At 53.4% G+C, this 21,649-nt stretch overlaps 1 protein-coding gene across 1 annotated transcript in view; it reads left to right on the top strand.

Moving 5' to 3' along the window:
* The first annotated feature begins 3,736 nt into the window (after positions 1-3,736).
* LOC132568872 (paired mesoderm homeobox protein 2A-like) overlaps positions 3,737-21,649 on the top strand; it is a 24,943-nt gene continuing 7,030 nt past the window's right edge. Inside the window, exon 1 of the mRNA XM_060235058.1 lies at positions 3,737-4,036. Coding sequence (XP_060091041.1) covers positions 3,814-4,036 — 223 coding nt within the window. The 5' untranslated portion in view covers positions 3,737-3,813. The remainder of the gene's footprint in view (positions 4,037-21,649) is intronic.

The following is a 21,649-nucleotide window of genomic DNA, read 5'->3' as shown; positions in this document are numbered from 1 at the left end:
GCTGGGTGTGATCGCAGCCTTCGTCCTCCATAGGCCCCCTCCCCTCGGGGTCTCCAGGCGGCTCGCCCGGGGAAGTCCGGAGAAGCAGGAGAAGGGGGGGTCCTTCCGGCGGGGGAGGGGAGGGGGCTTCAGATGGGAGGGAAAGGGGGCCCAAAACGGCGTGGAAGGAGTCCTAGGGGAGGGAGGGACCCCTTTGCTGGGAGGAACTGGAGAGAAGCCACCGAGGAGGAGGAAGAAGAAGAGGAGAAGGAGGAAGAAGAGGAAGAAGAGAAGGAAGGAAGGAGGAGAGAAGAGAAGGAGGGGAGGAAGAGGAAGAAAAGGAGGAGGAGGAGAAATAAGAAGAGGAGGAAAAGGAGGAGGGGGAGGAAGAAAAGGAAGAGAAGGAAAAAGAATAGGAGGAGGGGGAGGAAGAAGAGGAGGAGGGGAGGAAGAAGAGGAGGAGGAAGAAAGAGGAATTGGAGGAGGAAGAGGAGGGGAGGAAAAGGAAAGGAAGAGGAGGAGGAAGAAAAGGAGGAGGGGAGGAAGAGGAAGAAGGAGGAAAAATAAGAAGAGGAAGAGGAGGAGGAGAAGGAATGAGAGGAGGAGGGAGAAAAGGAGGAGGAGGAAGAATAGGAAGAGGGGAGGAAGAAGAGGAGGAGAGGGAGAAAGAGGAGGAAAAGGATGAAGAAGAAAGGAGGAGGAGGAGGAAAAAGAAGAGGAGGAGAAGAGAAGAAGGAAGAGGAGAAGGAGGAGGAAGAGGATGAGGAAGAAAGAGGAAGAGGAGGAGAAAGAGAAGGAGGGGAGGAAGAGGAGGAGAGGAGGAGGCATAAGAAGAGGATGAGGAAGAGGAAGAAGAGGAAAAGGGGAGGAAGAAGAGGAGGAGGGGAGGAAGAGGAGGAGGATGAGAATGAAGAAGAGGAGAAGAAGGAGGGGAGGAAGAAGAGGAGGGGAGGAAGAGGATGAAAAGGAAGAGGAGGAGAAAGAGGGAGAAGGGGGACGAAAAGGAGGAAGAAGGAGAGGAGGCGGAAGAGGAAGAAGAAGAAAGAGGAGGAAGAGGAAGAAAAGGAGGAGGAGGAAGCAGGAGAGGAGGAGGAGAAGGAGAAGGAAGAGGAGGACGAAGAAGAGGAAGTGGAGGAGGAGGAGGAGGAGGAGGAGAAGGAGGAAGAGGAGGAGGGCGAGCGGAGCGCAGCAGCCCGCGGGATCCCTGCCCAGGGTCAGTGGGGATTCTTGCCGGCCTGTCAGGCGGAGACGCGGGGCGGAGCGCCCCGGAACCGAATCAGGCCCTATGCAGAATCCCGGGCTTCGAACCGGATTCCAACATCGCAAAAGGCCCCACGTGCCCCGGCCCAGAGCAGCTCGGCAAAGAGGAGCCAACCTGGGTCAGAGGCGGGGTGGGGAAGGCGGGGGGAAGCGCCGAGGGGAGGGGGCCTCCGAACTGTGCCCTGCAGGGAGACCCCGAGTGCAAGGGGCGGCCCCTGTCCTGCCCTGCCCCCCCTCCGCGCCCTTCCCTGCCCCCAAAGCGGCAGCCACCGCCTCCCCGATGGGTGGGGGCTGAGCCAAGGCAACATCTGTCCTGCTGTTCGTTTCCTCTTCTGCAAAAGGGCCCGGCTCTTCCCTCGGCTGGGGGCCCTACAGAGGAGGAAGGGAGCAGCCCCGCCCCCAAGACACACGGGGGGGGGGCGCTGGGCAAGAGGCAGAGACCTGCTCCTTCCCCTCCCGCGTTGCCTCCAAATAGTCGTCCAAGCATCGCGTCAGGCCTGGCTTTAGAAATTCCCACCCCGTTTTCCCCAAGCAAAAAAATCCCCCTCTCTCGCGCGCGCCACCCCTGAAAGGCAGGCCATGCTCAGGACGCGCTTCCTTCCCTCCCCACCCCTCCCAGAGAGGGAACGCGACTTCGGAACCAGAGAAGGTCCCGATCCTGCAGCCTCCCGAGCGACCCACCCAAGATCGCGCGTTGGATTCCTGCCCCGCCCTCGAACCCGCAGCCAGGCCGGCCAACGCTGCCCATCCCGCTGGACTCGACGAGGGGGGAAGCGAGAGAAGGCCTCTACAGCCCCCCGCCCCCGGCCAACCCGCAGGTCCCTCCGCAGCCCAGGAAGAAGACACGTGTCACGAATGACGCGTCAGGGCCTGGAAGCTCGTGGGAATCCAGCACATTGGGAAAGAGACGCGGCAGCCCTGCGGGGTTGGAGCCGGCCTTTGCTTCTGCAGAAACAGAAGACCTCCCCCCCCCCCCCCGAGAGCTAGAGAGCCCCGCTTTGGGGGGCCAGCACAATCTGGGAATCTATTGGGGCCCAGCTACAAATACAAGCTGATGGGGTGTGAACTGGCAGAGACTGACCAAGAGAGAGATCTTGGGGTCGTGGTAGATAACTCACTGAAAGTGTCAAGACAGGGTGCGTTTGCAATAAAAAAGGCCAACGCCATGCTGGGAATTATTAGGAAGGGAATTGAAAACAAATCAGCCAGTATCATGATGCCCCTGTATAAATCGATGGTGCGGTCTCATTTGGAGTACTGTGTGCAGTTCTGGTCGCCGCACCTCAAAAAGGATATTATAGCATTGGAGAAAGTCCAGAAAAGGGCAACTAGAATGATTAAAGGTTTGGAACACTTTCCCTATGAAGAAAGGATGAAACGCTTAGGGCTCTTTAGCTTGGAGAAACGTCGACTGCGGGGTGACGTAAGAGAGATTTACAAGATTATGCATGGGATGGAGAAGGTAGAGAAAGAAGTCCTTTTCTCCCTTTCTCACAATACAAGAACTCGTGGGCATTCAATGAAGTTGCTGAGCAGTCGAGTTAGAACGGATAAAAGGAAGTCGTTCTTCACCCAAAGGGTGATTGACATGTGGAATTCACTGCCGCAGGAGGTGGTGGCGGGTACAAGCATAACCAGCTTCAAGAGAGGGTTAGATAAAAATATGGAGCAGAGGTCCATCAGTGGCTATTAGCCACACATGTTTGTGTGTGTGTGTGTGTGTATAATTTTTTTGGCCACTGTGTGACACAGAGTGTTGGACAGGATGGGCCATTGGCCTGATCCAAATGGCTTTCTTATGTTCTTATGTGACACAGAGTGTTGGACTGGAGGGGCCACTGGCCTGATCCAACAGGGCTTCTCTTATGTTCTTATGTGACACAGAGTGTTGGACTGGAGGGGCCACTGGCCCGATCCAACAGGGCTTCTCTCATGTTCTTATGTGACACAGAGTGTTGGACTGGAGGGGCCACTGGCCTGATCCAACAGGGCTTCTCTTATGTTCTTATGTGACACAGAGTGTTGGACTGGAGGGGCCACTGGCCTGATCCAACAGGGCTTCTCTTATGTTCTTATGTGACACAGAGTGTTGGACTGGAGGGGCCATTGGCCTGATCCAATATGGCTTTCTTATGTTCTTATGCCCCCTTTCTCTCCCCAGCACCCCGGTTTCTTCTCGTTGGAACCCTCTTTCTTGGCTGTGGTGGGGTCTGAGCCCCCACTGGGGAGGGGGAGGGCCGGGGGCGGCCTCTCTGCTAGAAAGAGAGGGCTGTGGCTGCCCCCCAGTACTTTCAGTGGGGGGGGAAGGAGACCCCGTCCTCCTCCAGACGCCCCCGCCTCTCTCTCACTCCGGCGCGTCCGGGAGCACCCCCGAAGGGGTTAAAAGCCTGGCGAGTGATGGACGGGGTGGGCGGGCCTGCGGGCGCCCCCCGCCCCTCTCGGCGCGCTCCTGCCCCCAATAGACTCCGGGAGACTTTGTCATGCAAAGGAGCGGCCGCCTCGTCCCTCGCCTGGCCCCGAGCGCCGCCAACTATATCAGCCGCCCGCCCCGTCGGCCCGGCGCAGCGGCGCTCCATGTACCAAATGGATTACTCCTACCTGAACTCCTACGACTCCTGCATGGCCGCCATGGAGGCTTCGGCTTACGCCGACTTCAACTCCTGCAGCCAGGCCAACACCTTTCAGTACAACCCCATCCGCAGCAGCTTCGCCGCCAACCCGACCTGCCAGCCGTTGGGCACGGCCAATTGCGCCCTGGGCGCACTGCGCGACCACCAGCCCTCGCCCTACTCCACAGGTAAGGACGCAGCCCTTGGGCACGGCCAATTGCGCCCTGGGCGCTCTGCGCGACCACCAGCCCTCGCCTACTCCACAGGTAAGGACGCAGCCCTTGGGCACGGCCAATTGCGCCCTGGGCGCACGGCGTGGCCACGGGCCCTCGCCCTACTCTACAGGGAAGGACGCAGCCCGGAGCGCACGACGCCGGGTGCCCAAGGGCGCACGCAAAAGGGCGCTCCGGTAGGCAGGGCAGGTGGCGGGTCCGGAGAAGCCCGGTCCGGTCCGGCCCTTCCCGCACTTGTGCTTTACCGGGAGCCACTCGTGCCTTTATTCCCTTCCCCTTCGCAGGGAGAGGTGGGGGGAGCCGGCGGCGACCCACCAGGTATATAAACCAATTTTGCAAATGCGGTTATAAAGATATAAGATTTGCGCCTAATCGAGTTAAGGGGGCTCCGAACCCCTCTCTTTCACAGCCCCGACGAATTAATGGGTAATCAGGTTACCGGCCAACGGAGGGATTGGATCGAGCAATCTAATTGGATATTTTTAATGGGGATTCATCTAGGGGTGGGGGAGGAAAGAGCCGGGCGTCGGCGGCGGGAGATGAATCCCCGCCGCTCAGGGGGCGCATGGAAATCAAGATCCCCCAAATGGCTCTCTGTCTGGACCGCTGCGGGCCAGGATCGCGCCTCCGGAGGCGGAGAAGGCGGTCCCTTCGCTGCGATTTTGCGGACATCTCTTTGCTGGTCAATTTCAAGACAATTTGAAAAAAACAAAACAAATGCATTTGAAATTGACCAGGAAAAGGCGCGGCGGAGAAACGAAATGACGGATTTGGAGACGAGCCGCCCCCTCCGTTTGTTGCAGCAGAATTTGGGGCGGCGGGGGGGGGGGAGGTCATTTAAACGTGGTCGGATTTCGGATCGTTTCGTTTCGACGGTGCTCCCAAACTCGTTCCCCCCCTTGCCCTGTTCTTCATTAATACGAAATTCTAGTCTCCGTTCCCGCTGGGAACCAGAAAGAAACCTCGCTAGGAACCCCCCAACGACAATTTGAAACCATTTCCAGGTGCGATTTGGATCGGGACCCCGGGGAAAGGGCTGAACGACGCGAGGGTGAGGTTGAAGCCCACCCGGTATGGTCCCGATCCGAGTGAGGGAAACGCCCTCCCTTCCCCCTCCCCAGGGTCGGGAAATTAACGTGACAAATCGGCTTGGAGAACCGAACGGGGCGCTCCCAGAAACAACGTCAAGCGGAGCCCTTCTGAGGGTCCCGATCCGCGGCGAACCCCCTTGAGCTGTGCTAAACCAAGAACATAAGAACATAAGAGAAGCCATGTTGGATCAGGCCAACGGCCCATCAAGTCCAACACTCTGTGTCACACAGTGACTTCTCTCGCTTTTCACGACGTGCCCGCTTGCAAGCCTTCTCCGCCAAGTCCGGGGCCGAAGAGTTCTGTGTAAGCGGAAGGACGGCGGAACGTGCTTTTGTCCGGACAGGGATCTCCCAACCGGGCGCCCCTCCCGGCTCTCTCTTCAGTCCGGATTTGCTGGGCTGGGGTGGATTCACGCGGATGCGCTCCGTTCCTCCGTTCCCTCGCGCAGGTTTGTAATGCAGTCCGGCCCTCCTCTTTAGTTCCAGCGCAGTCCGTGTGCGCAGCCCTGGTTTACTCGAAAGCAGGCCCCGCTGTCTCCGCTGAGGCTTCCTCCTAAGTAGAACAAAGCAGGAGCCCGGTGGCACCTTGAGGACCGACCAACTTTTCTTCAGAACGGAAGCTGTGGCGTGTTCCTCGCACACTTCTTCAGACGACGGATCAGGTAAAGTAAGCCAAGCTGCATAGAGCTGGCGAAGTTTGCGCTCTAAACCCCATCAGCTCTGTGTAGCTTTGCTCGCGGCACCTCCTTCCTCGTCTGAAGAAGTCTGCAGGCTCCGAAAGCTTCCGTTCTGAAGACCGATTTCCCACTAGACCTTTCATCCTGGTTTAACTCTGCCCCCCGCCCCAAACCGACATTCTACACTAGAATCAGAGAATCGGTGAAACCAACTCTGTGATTCTCTGATTCTAGTGTACAATGTCCGTTTGGGGACAGAGTGAAACCAGGTCTAAGTGCGAAATTGGTCGTTGTTGATCTTCAAGGTGCCGCTGGGCTCCTACTCGGTTCTGCTGCTTCAGACCAACGCGGCGGCCCAACTGGATCTTTCTTACTCCTAGTAAACGCCGACTTGCCTTAGTGGGGTTTTTAATTTCAGTGCCCTTGCGCCTAGCTGGGGGGTGGGGAGAGAAGGGAGTCGGAAATCGCCCCCCCCCCAGCTATTTAAGCATTGGAACGACTCCGATGTCACTCTTTTTCTGGTGTGAACGAAACCCAATTCGAATCCGCTCGCCTGGCAAACGCACTCCGCCTTTTCCGTTGCAAGGGAACTCCGCGCGCGGCCAGCTCCTTTCCTTCGGGTCTTTCGTTCTAGCTTTGAAAACAGCCAACGAATCTGGACTTTCTTCAGAGATTCGGAACCGCCTCTGGACTCCTCAGCCTTCTGGCGACGCCCGGGGCGGAAACGGACCCCCTGGCCGCAGAACCCCCCTGAAATGCAAACTGGCGACATTTAGAATCGGGAGAAAACTGGGGAAAGGCGAGGGAAGGCGGATTAATTCCAGAGCTGACGCGAGAGATTGCGCTCAGACGAGCAGGCCTGTGCCCAAAATGGGGAAACGCGACTCTGGAATGCCCCAGAGCCAAAAATGAGGACGATTCCCGGGCCTTCCGTTCTCCGAATAGCTCCCCTTCCTTTCGCTCTCAATGTAAACGCGAAAGTTTCTGGCTCCGGCATCGAAGCCGGTCCCGCGGTATCTGAACGTATGAAGCTGCCGTATGCTGAATCAGACCCCTTCCCCTCCCCGGGTCCATCCAAATCAGTATTGTCTACTCAGCCTGGCAGCGGCTCTTTCTCCAGCTGAGGTTCTTCACGCCTATTTGCCTGGACCCTTTTGAGTTGGAGATGCCGGGGATCGAACCTGGGACCTTCTGCTTCCCTAGCAGATGCTCTACCACTGAGCCACAGCCCCATTCATGGCTCTCCAGGGTCTCCAGCTGAGGTTCTTCATGCCTACTTGCCTGGACTCTTTCGAGTTGGAGATGCCGGGGATTGAACCTGGGACCTTCTGCTTCCCAAGCAGATGCTCTACCACTGAGCCACCGTCCCTTCCCAAAAGGAGACCCCAATCCGGGGGGTCGCAGCCGGCTTCCTCAGCCCCCGGTGGGGCGGGTGAAGCCAAGGGAGCTCTCTGACCCTCGGAATGCATCGTATTCGTCTTCCAAGAAGCAGCGGGACCGCCGTTTGGTTTCCAGGTTGACGCTAAAGACGACACCATTCCAGGAGATTCTCTCTCTCTTTGTTCCTGGACCGAAACCGAGGAATCCTTGAAATTAATTTCGGAGGTTCCAGCCAAACGAAGAAGAAGAAGAAGAAGAAGAAGAAGAAGAAGAAGAAGAAGAAGAAGAGAAGAAGAAGAAGAAGAAGAAGAAGAAGAAGAGAGAAGAAGAAGAAGAAGAAGAAGGAGGAGGAGGAGGAGGAGGAGGAGGAGGAGGAGGAGGAGGAGGAGGAGGAGGAGGAGGAGGAGGAGAAGGAGAAGGAGAAGGAGAAGGAGAAGGAGAAGGAGAAGGAGAAGGAGAAGGAGAAGGAGAAGGAGAAGAGATTGGATTTATATCCTGCCCTCCATCCTGAATCTCAGAGCGACCCACGATCCCCTTTACCTCCCCTACACACACATACACACAACAGACATCCTGTGAGGTGGGTGGGGCTGAGAGAGCTCTCCCAGAAGCTGCCCCTTCAAGGACAACTCCTACGGAAAGCTCTGGCTGACCCAAGGCCATTCCAGCAGCTGCAAGTGGAGGAGTGGGGAATCCAACCCGGTTCTCCCAGATAAGAGTCCGCACACTTAACTGCTACACCAAACTGGCTCTCTTGGGTTTATATCCCGCCCTCCTTTGCTTTTAGGAAAATTTCCAGGTTGACGCTAAAGATGACACCATTCCGGACTATTCTCTGTCTCTCTATTTGTTCCTGGACTGAAACGGAGGAATCCTTGAAATTAATTTCGGAGGTTCCAGCCAAAACTAAGAAGAAGAAGAAGATATTGGATTTATATCCTGCCCTCCCCCACGAATCTCAGAGCGGCTCACAATCTCTTTTACCTTCCTCCCCCACAACATACACCCTGTGAGGTGGGTGGGGCTGAGAGAGCTCTCCCAGAAGCTGCCTCCTCAAGGACAACTCCAACGAAAGCTCTGGCTGACCCAAGGCCATTCCAGCAGCTGCAAATGGAGGAGTGGGGAATCAAACCCTGTGAGGTTGGTGGGGCTGAGAGAGCTCTCCGGGCAGCTGCCCTTTCAAGGAAAACCTCTGCCAGAGCTATGGCTGACCCAAGGCCATTCCAGCAGGTGCAAGTGGAGGAGTGGGGCATCAAACCCGGTTCTCCCAGGTAAGAGTCCGCGCGCTTAACCACCACACCAAACTCGCTCTCTGGAGGAGATTCCAGCTAAACCGACGGCGGATTCTTGCAGCCCCGGGACGGGTTTCGCCTGGCCAAAGCCGGCGGGGAGGCAAGCCCGGCTGGAGCGCCTTTCTCCGCGGCTTCCAAAGAGCGCAGCCAGCCCCACGCGCCTTCCGGAGCCCGGGCGCGCTTGACCCTCGACTGCCCCATTCAGACCGCCGGCTCTCTCGCCCGGAGCGAGATCTGCAGGGGAGACGCGGGGGTCCTTCCAGGCGCGTCCGGAGCGCGAAAGCCCCAGATATTCAGAGCGGGCGGGGGGTCGATCCGGGCTGCTGGATCCCCTCAAACGGAAGCCGGCTCAGCGTGTTGGGCCGCAGATGAAGCGAGAGCCGCAAAGCACTTGAGCCGCCGCTTACTCGGTCTCCTGAAATCGGCGGGGCCCGATCGGACTGCAGGGAAATTGCTCTGAAAACCCGCCGAGCCGGCCAAAGAGAAGGGCGCGATTCTCTCTTTGCAATTAAATAATCTTCTGTATACTTAGGCGCAAGAAGTCCCTGGGAATTGGGGGAGGCCGCTGGGTTAGCCCGACAGCCTTCATGTTAGCGCGATCCAGCTCGAAGTCCCCTTTCCCCGAAGCCAGTCTGGTGTAGTAGTGGTTAAGTGTGGACTCATATCTGGGAGCACCGGGTTTGAATCCCGTCTCCTCCACTTGCAGCTGCTGGAATGGCCTTGGGTCAGCCAGAGCTCTCCTAGGAGTTGTCCTTGAAAGGGCAGCTTCTGGGAGAGCTCTCTCAGCCCTACCCACCTCACAGGGTGTCTGTTGTGGGGGAGGAAGATATAGGACAGGGGTGGCCAACAGTAGCTCTCCAGATTTTTTTGCCTACAACTCCCATCAGCCCCAGCCATTGGCCATGCTGGCTGGGGCTGATGGGAGTTGTAGGCAAAAAACATCTGGAGAGCTACCATTGGCCACCCCTAATATAGGAGATTGTAAGCCCCGCTGAGTCTCTGATTCAGAGAGAAGGGCAGGGGATAAATCTTCTTCTGCTTCTGCTTCTCCTCCTCTTTCTTCTCCTTCCTCCTTCTTCTTCTCCTCCTTCTCCTTCTCCTCCTCCTCCTTCATCTCCTCCTCCTCCTCCTCCTTCTTCTCCTCCTTCTCCTCCTCCTTCTCCTCCTTCTTCTTTCTCCTCCTTCTGCTCCTCCTTCTTCTCCTCCTCCTCCTTCATCTCCTTCTCCTCCTCCTCCTTCATCTCCTCCTCCTCCTTCTCCTCCTTCTTCTTTCTCCTCCTTCTGCTCCTCCTTCTTCTCCTCCTCCTCCTTCTTCTTCCGCCTCCTCCTCCTTCTATCAAAGGCAGCTGCCCAAGAAGACCCCTTGGAGAGGAGACCACCAAGGAAGTCCAGGGTCGGTACACAAAGGCAGGCAACCTCAAGTTACCTCTCTGGGTGGCTCTTTTCCTGCCCTGGATGGCCCAGTGGCTGTTCTGAGCCCATCAGATTCGGGAAACTGAGCACGGGGGTGGGGGCGCAGGAGGGGACAGAATTCTCTGTCTGGGGCAGTGATGCTCTGTATTCTGGGTGCTTGGGGGGGCACAGTGGGAGGACTTCTGGTGTTCTGGTCCCACTAATCGACCTCCTGATGGCACCTGGGTTTTGATCACTGTGTGACAGAGTGTTGGACTGGATGGGCCATTGGCCTGATCCAACAGGGCTTCTCTAATGTTCTTATGTGACACAGAGTGTTGGACTGGATGGGCCATTGGCCTGATCCAACATGGCTTCTCTTATGTTCTTATGTGACACAGAGTGTTGGACTGGAGGGGCCACTGGCCTGATCCAACAGGGCTTCTCTTATGTTCTTATGTGACACAGAGTGTTGGACTGGATGGGCCATTGGCCTGACCCAACATGGCTTCTCTTACGTTCTTATGTGACACAGAGTGTTGGACTGGATGGGCCATTGGCCTGATCCAACAGGGCTTCTCTAATGTTCTTATGTGACACATAGTGTTGGACTGGATGGGCCATTGGCCTGATCCAACAGGGCTTCTCTAATGTTCTTATGTGACACAGAGTGCTGGACTGGAGGGGCCACTGGCCTGATCCAACAGGGCTTCTCTTATGTTCTTATGTGACACATAGTGTTGGACTGGATGGGCCACTGGCCTGATCCAACAGGGCTTCTCTAATGTTCTTATGTCTGGGGCAGTGATGCTCTGTATTCTTGGTCCTTGGGGGCACAGTGGGAGGACTTCTAGTGTCCTGGTTCCACTGGTGGACCTCCTGATGGCACCTGGTTTTTGGGCCACTGTGTGACACAGAGTGTTGATCTGGAGGGGCCATTGGCCTGATCCAACATGGCTTCTATTATGTTCTTCTGTCTGGGGCAGTGATGCTCTGTCTTCTTGGTGCTTGTGGGGGGCACAGTGGGAGGGCTTTTAATGTCCTGGCCCCACTGATGGACCTCCTGATGGCCCCTGGGTTTTGGCCACTGTGTGACACAGAGTGTTGGACTGGGGGGGCCTTTGGCCTGATCCAACAGGGCTTCTCTTGTGTTCTTACCTCTGGAGGGCCAGCCCAGCCTGATCTCATCTAATTCCAGAAGCCAATCAGGGTCAGCCCTGGTTAGTCCTTGGATTGGAGACCCCCAAGGAAGCCCAAGGTCGCGATGCAGAGGCAGGTCTGTGGCCCATCCAATCCAACACTCTGTGTCACACAGTGGCCAAAGAAACCCAGGTGTCATCAGGAGGTCCACCAGTGGGGCCAGAAAACTATAAGCCCTCCCACTGTGCCCCCCCCCCCCAAGCACCAAGAAGACAGAGCATCACTGCCCCAGACATAAGGACATAAGAGAAGCCATGTTGGATCAGGCCAGTGGCCCATCTAGTCCAACACTCTGTGACACATAAGAACTGGGTCCCATGTAAGTACTGGGTCCCATGCTCTTTAACTTCTTCATAAATGATTTAGAGTTGGGAGTGAGCAGTGAAGTGGCCAAGTTTGCAGATGACACTAAATTGTTCAGGGTGGTGAGAACCAGAGAGGATTGTGAGGAACTCCAAAGGGATCTGTTGAGGCTGGGTGAGTGGGCGTCAACGTGGCAGATGCGGTTCAATGTGGCCAAGTGCAAAGTAATGCACATTGGGGCCAAGAATCCCAGCTACAAATACAAGTTGATGGGGTGTGAACTGGCAGAGACTGACCAAGAGAGAGATCTTGGGGTCGTGGTAGAGAACTCACTGAAAATGTCAAGACAGTGTGTGTTTGCAATAAAAAAGGCCAATGCCATGCTGGGAGCTATTAGGAAGGGAACTGAAAACAAATCAGCCAGTATCATAATGCCCCTGTATAAATCGATGGTGCGGTCTCATTTGGAGTACTGTGTGCAGTTCTGGTGGCCACACCTCAAAAAGGATATTATAGCATTGGAGAAAGTCTAGAAAAAGGCAACTAGAATGATTAAAGGGCTGGAACACTTTCCCTATGAAGAAAGGTTGAAACGCTTGGGACTCTTTAGCTTGGAGAAACGTCAACTGCGAGGTGACATGATAGAGGTTTACAAGATAATGCATGGGATGGAGAAAGTAGAGAAAGAAGTACTTTTCTCCCTTTCTCACAATACAAGAACTTGTGGGCATTCAATGAAATTGCTGAGCAGTCAGGTTAAAACGGATAAAAGAAAGTACTTCTTCACCCAAAGGGTGATTAACATGTGGAATTCACTTCCACAGGAGGTGGTGGTGGCCACAAGCATGGCCACCTTCAAGAGGGGTTTAGATAAAAATATGGAGCACAGGTCCATCAGTGGCTATTAGCCACAGTGTGTGTGTGTGTGTGTGTGTGTATAAATTTTTTGGCACTGTGTGACACAGAGTGTTGGACTGGATGGGCCATTGGCCTGATCTAACATGGCTTCTCTTATGTTCTTATTAACATAAAAGAAGCCATGTTGGATCATGCCAGTGGCCCATCCAGTTCAACACTCTGTGTTACACAGTGGCCAAAAAAAAAACAGGTGCCATAAGGAGGTCCACCTGTGGGTCCAGGACACTAGAAGTCATACACACAGAATGCCGGTGATCACTGTTTGGAATTTTAATGCCGCTTATAATGTATGGATTCAGCACTATATAATGGTTTTAAAAATTGTAATATGTTTTTAAACTGTGAATTGTAAATTATGGTTTTATATATTTTATTAGTTTAACTGTGCAAATGATACTGTGAGCCGCCCTGAGTCCGCTTGCGGAGAGGGCGGGATATAAGTCAAATGTAATAAATAAATAAGAAATAAGAAGTCCTCCCACTGTGCCCTCCTCAAAGCACCCAGAATTCAGAGCATCACTTGCCCTGGACAGAGAGTTCAACAATATGCTGTCGCTAACAGCCACTGATGGACCTCTGCTCTAGATGTTGATCCCATCCCCTATTGAAGCTGTCGAAGAGCTCCGTGGCGCAGAGTGGTAAAGCTGCAGTACTGCAGTTGGAGCCCTCTGCTCATGACCTGAGTTTGATCCCAGTGGAAGCTGTGCTCAGGTAGCTGGCTCAAGGTTGACTCAGCCTTCCATCCTTCTGAAGTCAGTAAAATGAGTACCTGAATTGCAGGGGGGGAAAGTGTAGAGGACTGGGGAAGGCAATGGCAAACCACCCCTTAAAATGTCTGCCGTGAAAATTTCATGATGCGATGTCACCCCAGAGTCGGAAACAACTGGTGCTTGCACAAGGGACCACTACCCTTTTATTGAAGCTGTCTATGCGGAGAAGAGTGTTCGTCTGCAATGCTTGCTCTGTATTTCCTTCCCCCTTCAAACAGAACAACAGCTTTGGAGTAGGGTGCCGGGACTTTCCTAGAGCCTATGAACCGACCGTGGGACTGGTTCCTTCTCCCCTTGGAGGCTGGAAATCTCTGCCAGCGAAGCCCCGCGGGACGGGGGAGGTTGAAGGCTCTGGACCCATCTTTGAATGAAACCTGCTTGCTCTCCCCACCGGCAAGCACAGCCATTTCGAGTTTTAAAACCGACCAGTTTCGTATTAGACCTTGAATCCTGGTTTAGCCGTAGTCCCCCAAACTGCCATTCTACCCTGAAGTCATAGAATCATAGAGTCCATTCTATGATTCTGATGTTCTCTGAATAGAATAGACTCTCTGATTCTAGTATAAATTCTAGTGTAGATAGATTCTCTGATTCTAGTGTAGATTCTTGTGTAGAATAGATTCTCTGATTCTAGTGTAGAAAATATTTTCAGATTCTCTGATTCTAGTATAGATTCTAGTGCATAATAGATTCTCTGATTCTAGTGTAGATTCTAGTGCAGAATAGATTCTCTGATTCCAGTGTAGATTCTAGTGCAGAATAGATTCTGTGATTCCAGTGCAGATTCTAGTGCAGAATAGATTCTCTGATTCCAGTGTAGATTCTAGTGCAGAATAGATTCTCTGATTCCAGTGTAGATTCTAGTGCAGAATAGATTCTCTGATTCTAGTGTAGATTCTAGTGCAGAATAGATTCTCTGCTTCTAGTGCAAAATTGGTGCTTCTGTAGAGAATGTGCATTTTGTTTCATCGGAACCTGCTGGCCAAAACAAACCCATCAGTCATTTAAACACACCCACACACCCCAAACCCGTCCGTTCTCTACATAACAACCAAACTGGGGGCTGAGCAAATGTCGTGTTGAAATAGCAGGTTCAGCCAGGCAGGATATGAGCTCTGGGGTGTTTGCACGAAAAATCTTCTGGTGAATCTAGTTTACACCCAAGCGCTGGTCACAGATTAGGCAAACCAGGCATCATCCGTGTCCAGCGCCTGTTGGATTTCAGTGTTCTGTTGTCAGATCCAGGTGGGTCGCCGTGTTGTTCTGAAGCAAGAGAACAAAGGTCGGCTCCAGCGGCACCTTTACGACGACGACCAAGTTTAATTCTGCCTATCAGCTTTCATGTGCACGCACACTCATTCAGACGATTCAGTCCTGAAGATACATTCAAGGTTTTCAATGCATCTGAAGAAGCGTGCTCACACAGGAAAGCTTCTAGAATCCTAGATTTGGAAGGGACCTCCAGGGTCATCGAGTCCAACCCCCTGCACAATGCAGGAAACTCACAAGCACCTCCCGCTAAATTCACAGGAACTTCATTGCTGTCCGATGGCCATCTAGCCTCTGTTGAAAAACCTCCAAGGAAGGAGAATCATAGAGTTGGAAGGGACCTCCAGGGTCATCCAGTCAACCCCCTGCACAAGGCAGGAAACTCACAAACCCCTCCCCCTAAATTCACAGGATCTTCATTGCTGTCAGATGGCCATCTAGCCTCTGTTCAAAAACCTCCAAGGAAGGAGAATCCTAGAGTTGGAAGGGACCTCCAGGCTCATCTAGTCCAACCCCCTGCACAATGCAGGCAAATCACAAACCCCTCCCCCTAAATTCACAGGATCCTCATTGCTGTCAGGTGGCCAGCCAGCCTCTGTTTAAAAACCTCCAAGGAAGGAGAGCCCACCCAGAATTAACTCTCAAAGATGGACTCGAACGCTGTTCTTTCTGTTGTCCTCCAGAGTCCTTCAACGCGTGTGCGGGAGACTTAAAAACCTGCCTGAACCCACGGAGTGGGGAATCAAACCCAGTTTTCCCAGATAAGAGTCCTTTTACCTTTCTCTGCCACAACAGACACCCTGGAAGGCGGGTGGGGCTGAGAGAGCTCTCCCAGAAGCTGCCCTTTCAAGGACAATCTCTGCCAGAGCTCTGACTGACCCAAGGCCATTCCAGCAGCTGCCAGTGGAGGAGTTGAGAATCAAACCCGGTACTCCCAGATAAGAGAGCTCTGGCTGACCCAAGGCCATTCCAGCAGCTGCAAGTGGAGGAGTGGGGAATCAAACCCCGTTCTCCCAGATAAGAGAGCTCTGGCTGACCCAAGGCCATTCCAGCAGAAGCAAGTGGAGGAGGGGGAAATCAAACCCGGTTCTCCCAGATAAGAGAGCTACGGCTGACCCAAGGCCATTCCAGCAGCTGCAAGTGGAGGAGGGGGGAATCAAACCCGGTTCTCCCAAATAAGAGAGCTCTGGCTGACCCAAGGCCATTCCAGCAGGTGCAAGTGGAGGAGGGGGGAATCAAACCCAGTTCTCCCAGATAAGAGAGCTCTGGCTGACCCAAGGCTATTCCCGCAGGTGCAAGTGGAGGAGTGGGGAATCAAACCCGGTTCTCCCAGATAAGAGAGCTCTGGCTGACCCAAGGCCATTCCAGCAGCTGCAAGTGGAGGAGTGGGGAATCAAACCCGGTTCTCCCAGATAAGAGAGCTCTGGCTGACCCAAGGCCATTCCAGCAGCTGCAAGTGGAGGAGTGGGGAATCAAACCCGGTTCTCCCAGATAAGAGAGCTCTGGCTGACCCAAGGCCATTCCAGCAGGTGGAAGTGGAGGAGTGGGGAATCAAACCCGGTTCTCCCAGATAAGAGAGCTTTGGCTGATCCAAGGCTATTCCAGCAGCTGCAAGTGGAAGAGTGGGGAATCAAACCCGGTTCTCCAAGATAAGAGAGCTCTGGCTGACCCAAGGCCATTCCAGCTGGTGCAAGTGGAGGAGTGGGGAATCAAACTCGGTTCTCCCAAAAAAGAGAGCTCTGGCTGACCCAAGGCCATTCCAACAGCTGCAAGTGGAGGAGTGGGGAATCAAACTCGGTTCTCCCAAATAAGAGAGCTCTGGCTGACCCAAGGCCATTCCAGCAGCTGCAAGTGGAGGAGTGGGGAATCAAACCCGGTTCTCCCAAATAAGAGAGCTCTGGCTGACCCAAGGCCATTCCAGCAGCTGCAAGCGGAGGAGTGGGGAATCAAACCCGGTTCTCCCAGATAAGAGAGCTCTGGCTGACCCAAGGCCATTCCAGCAGCTGCAAGTGGAGGAGTGGGGAATCAAACCCGGTTCTCCCAGATAAGAGAGCTCTGGCTGACCCAAGGCCATTCCAGCAGCTGCAAGTTGAGGAGTGGGGAATCAAACCCGGTTCTCCCAGATAAGAGAGCTCTGGCTGACCCAAAGCCATTCCAGCAGGTGCAAGTGGAGGAGTGCGGAATCAAACCCGGTTCTCTCAGATAAGAGAGCTCTGGCTGACCCAAGGCCATTCCAGCAGCTGCAAGCGGAGGAGTGGGGAATCAAACCCGGTTCTCCCAAATAAGAGAGCTCTGGCTGACCCAAGCCATTCCAGCAGGTGCAAGTGGAGGAGGGGGGAATCAAACCCGGTTCTCTCAGATAAGAGAGCTCTGGCTGACCCAAGGCCATTCCAGCAGCTGCAAGCGGAGGAGTGGGGAATCAAACCCGGTTCTCCCAAATAAGAGAGCTCTGGCAGACCCAAGGCCCTTCCAGCAGCTGCAAGCGGAGGAGGGGGGAATCAAACCCGGTTCTCCCAGATAAGAGAGCTCTGGCTGACCCAAGGCCATTCCAGCAGCTGCAAGTGGAGGAGTGGGGAATCAAACCCGGTTCTCCCAGATAAGAGAGCTCTGGCTGCCCCGAGGCCATTCCAGCAGCTGCAAGTGGAGGAGTGGGGAATCAAACCCGGTTCTCCCAGATAAGAGAGCTCTGGCTGTCCCAAGGCCATTCCAGCAGCTGCAAGTGGAGGAGTGGGGAATCAAACATGGTTCTCCAAGATAAGAGAGCTCTGGCTGACCCAAGGCCATTCCAGCAGGTGCAAGTGGAGGAGTGGGGAATCAAACCCGGTTCTCCCAGATAAGAGAGCTCTGGCTGACCCAAGGCCATGCTAGCAGGTGCAAGTGGAGGAGTGGGGAATCAAACCCGGTTCTCCCAGATAAGAGAGCTCTGGCTGTCCCAAGGCCATTCCAGCAGGTGCAAGTGGAGGAGTGGGGAATCAAACCCGGTTCTCCAAGATAAGAGAGCTCTGGCTGACCCAAGGCCATTCCAGCAGGTGCAAGTGGAGGAGTGGGGAATCAAACCCGGTTCTCCCAGATAAGAGAGCTCTGGCTGTCCCAAGGCCATTCCAGCAGGTGCAAGTGGAGGAGTGGGGAATCAAACCTGGTTCTCCCAGATAAGAGAGCTCTGGCTGACCCAAGGCCATTCCAGCAGGTGCAAGTGGAGGAGTGGGGAATCAAACCTGGTTCTCCCAGATAAGAGTCTGCACACTTCACCAGGACACCAAATTGGTGTCTCCTATTGACCCTGGAGAAAGCTGCATTTTGCTCCTCCCCCCCTTTACTCAGCCACTCTAATCCAAGTGCTAATGGCCGGCCTCGGGGATTGTTCCCCTCACAAAGGAGCCTGCAGAGAAGCTGGGTGGGGTGGGGCACTATGCTGAGGAGGTAGAAGGGAGCGATCCTGCTGCATCCAGAACCCTGCTGGAAGAAAGCTCCAGCTCAGTGGGCAAATGCAGTGCGGGGGAGGGGGGTTGCCTCCTCTGGAAATTCCTGGAGATTTGGGGGCGGAGCCTGGGGGAGGGGGGGGTTGGGGAGGGGCCAGTGGTAAAGCACCAGTACTGTGGTCTGAACTATCTGCTCACGACTTGAGTGCGATCCCGGCGGAAGTTGGGTTTTCAGGTCGCTGGCTCCAGGTTGACTCAGCCTTCCATCCTTCCGAGGTTGGTCAAAGGAGTCCCCAGCTTGCAGGGGGGAAAGCGTAGATGACTGGGGAAGGCAAGGACAGACCACCCCATAAAAAGTCTGCCGTGAAAACATCGTGGCCCTTCTTATTCGGAGCGAGGAGGGGAGGCTCACATTTCCTCAGTGGGTCTGCTCAGAAGAGGAACTTCAGGCAAGACTGAATGCCATAGAACTCCCTGTGCAGAAAAAGGGCTTAGCCAGAAGGAGACTATTTACTTTCGGCAACATTTTGATCACTGAGTCCAGTGGCTTGATCTGGATGTCTTTTAGCACATAAATTATACCTGCACACAGAAAAGAACAATTTTTTAAAAATTGATTTAGGCATGTGGGAGTGGCTTCAATATCTGGACTTAAGTAGACTTGGAAGAGTAAGTAACTTCAGGAAGAGTAAGTAACAGAAACTGGAGATGCCAGGGATTGAACCTGGGACGTTCTGCATGCCAAGCAGAGGCTCTGCCACTGAGCCATGGCCCCTTTCTTGTCTCCAGCTTTTTGTGCTTCTGTTGGATAGAGAAGGGGGCTGCGGAGTTTGCTTTAGACATGTTTTTGTTTCCTTGCTGGAGGGAGGGAGGGCCTCAAACACCAGTAAAGCAACAGCATTGCATAGATAAATGATACCTTAGCTGTTTGTCTGTATTTCTGATTAGAGAGCCAGTTTGGAGTAGTAGTTAAGTGTGCAGACTCTTCTCTGGGAGAACCGGGTTTGATTCCATGCTCCTCCACTTGCAGCTGCTGGAATGGCCTTGGGTCAGCCAGAGCTCTCTCTTGCAGTGCTGTCCTTGAAAGGCCAGCTTCTGGGAGAGCTCTCTCAGTCTCACCCACCTCACAGGGTGTCTGTTGTGGGAGTGGAAGATAAAGGAGATTGTGAGCTGCTCTGAGATTCAGAGCAGAGGACAGAATATCAATCCAATGTAATCTTTGTTTTAGATGTCAGGACAGGGGGGCGGAGTTTGCTAACTGAGTTTGAGAGCCAGTTTGGTGTAGTGGCTAAGTGTGCAGACTCTTATTTGGGAGAACCAGGTTTGATTCCCCCACTCCTCCACTTGCAGCTGCAGGAATGGCCTTGGGTCAGCCGTAGCTCTCGCAGTGATGTCCTTGAAAGGGCAGCTGCTGTGAGAACTCTCTCAGCTCCACCCACCTCACAGGTTGCTTGTTTTTTTGGGGGGGAGGAAGATAAAGGAGATTGTGAGCTGCTCTAAGACTCAGATTCAGAGTGGAGGGTGGGATACAAAGCCAATGTCGTCGTCTTCTTCTTGATATAATATAGGATTTGTTATCAACAATAGTGTATTAATTGTAAAATATTTCCAGGGCTCATTGAAGATGTTCTGTCCATCCTAGTACCCCGTGTCACTGATTGTTGAAGCCATAGCCAGCTCTTGCAGTGGTTTGACTAATGAAATGCCCAAATGGTGTTTGTTGGACTTCAAAAGTTTGGCTAAGTGTCCCAACTTAATTCTGCCAAAGAGCTCTGTGTAACACTCAAAGGCTGCATTCCTTGACAGAAACGAGGCAGAATTCCTTCTCTTTTGCACATCTTAACTAAGTGACCTATGAGGGAGCTGGGAGATAAGAAATATGGGCTGGGAGATGGCTTGCACATTGTTGGTAGAAGACTTATTTGTCATTGTAGCGAGCAGTTTCAGTAGTTAGCAATTTCAGAACTTAGACTTACTCTGTATCTTAATTAATATACTTCTTAGATAGCCATATACCTGCTATCTCTAAATTTTCTAAACGTTTTTAAAAATGCTAAGTTTCTATTAAGGATCTTTAACCCAGTTTTGTGGCTGACTTGCCCAGAGACACCATTTTGAAAGAGAATTCTAAACCTTATCTAGTTTTCTAGCCTGAGAATCTAAATTCTTAATCCCTAATTAAAATCTTTCCCCATATTCTGCTACCAGCGGGACACATGCAGATCGTGCCGGCTCGTGCCCATCAACTCCTACTCAACAGACCCCTGTCCTGAAGTAACTCCCCTTCTACTGACCTAATTTTCTGTTTCAGCAGCTAAAATCGAGGAGCTTCTAAGCATTAGTACCTCTGAATGCTTTAAACAGTATAAAGACCGTAAATTTTTGGATGTGAACATATGAAGCTGCCTTATACTGAATCAGACCCTTGGTCCATCAAAGTCAGTATTGTCTTCTCAGACTGGCAGCGGCTCTCCAGGGTCTCAAGCTGAGGTCTTCCACGCCTATTTGCCTGGACCCTTTTTTGGAGATGCCGGGGATTGAACCTGGGACCTTCTGCTTACCAAGCAGATCCTCTAGCACTGAGCCACAGCCCCATTCATGGTTCTCCAGGGTCTCAAGCTGAGGTTTTCCACGCCTATTTGCCTGGACCCTTTTTTGGAGATGCCGGGGATTGAACCTGGGACCTTCCGCTTACCAAACAGATCTTCTAGCACTGAGCCACAGCCCCATTCATGGCTCTCCAGGGTCTCAAGCTGAGGTTTTCCACGCCTATTTGCCTGGACCCTTTTTTGGAGATGCCGGGGATTGAACCTGGGGCCTTCTGTTTACCAAGCAGATGCTCTAGCACTGAGCCACAGCCCCATTCATGGCTCTCCAGGGTCTCCAGCTGAGGTTTTCCACGCCTATTTGCCTGGACCCTTTTTTGGAGATGCCAGGGATTGAACCTGGGGCCTTCTGCTTACCAAGCAGATGCTCTACCACTGAGCCACCGTCCCTCCCCAAGATCCAAGCGGGCAGCTGTGTTGGTCTGAAGCAGTTGAACAAAGCAGGAGTCAAGTTGCACCTTTGAGACCAACCCGTTTTTATTCAGAGCAAGCTTTCGCGTGCTCTTAAACACACTTCTTCAGACGAGGAATCCGGCACAAAAACTGTGGAATAAGGGAATCGATTTTTTCCCCTGCAACAGGGTGAATCCAGCAGGGGGCGCCAGAGAGCCCCTCAGCAGGCCTATGAGGTGGCAGAGACCCTCATGTTCTCTGCTACCTGAGCAGCAGCTGCGTCTGGCTCACCTGGATGGATCTTATGGGGCAGCCTCCTTTGGAATCCTGGGTGCAGTTCTGGTCCAAACGGGCATTGCGGAGCTGGGGAAAGTGCAGAGGGGGGCGACCAAGCGGATGAGGGGGCTGGAGCATCTTCCCTGGGGAGGAAAGGCTGAAGAGAGGATGGGACTTTTTTTGTTTAGAAAAGAGACAGCTAAGGGGGGGCATGAGAGAGGTTTATAAAATTATGCAGGGGTGTCAAAGTAATTTGTTAAAAGGGCCAGATCTGACATGAATGAGATCTTGTTGGGCCGGGCCATCTGTGTACCTGTTTAAGATTAGGCAGCAGAGATAGACATTTTATAAAGAACGCATAACGCAAATATATATTTTTAAAAAAATTAAAACAGGCTTGAAACGTTAGCGCTCATTGGTCTTAAAGATGCTTTCTTTGTATCTCTCCCATGGGATCCAAGGAACTGGGCAAAGGAAGCTCTGGCTCTTTCCTTCCTTCCCCAGGGGACTGGAGAGGGGGGAGCTTCAGCCAATAGAAGGAAGAGAGGCTTGGCTCAGTAGCTCTGCTCTGCAATTGAGAGA

Source organism: Heteronotia binoei, chromosome 3, assembly GCF_032191835.1.
Source record: "Heteronotia binoei isolate CCM8104 ecotype False Entrance Well chromosome 3, APGP_CSIRO_Hbin_v1, whole genome shotgun sequence".
NCBI classification, from domain to species: Eukaryota; Metazoa; Chordata; class Lepidosauria; order Squamata; family Gekkonidae; genus Heteronotia; species Heteronotia binoei.
Note: the sequence above shows the minus strand (reverse complement) of the source record. Positions and strands in the feature narration are given on the sequence as shown.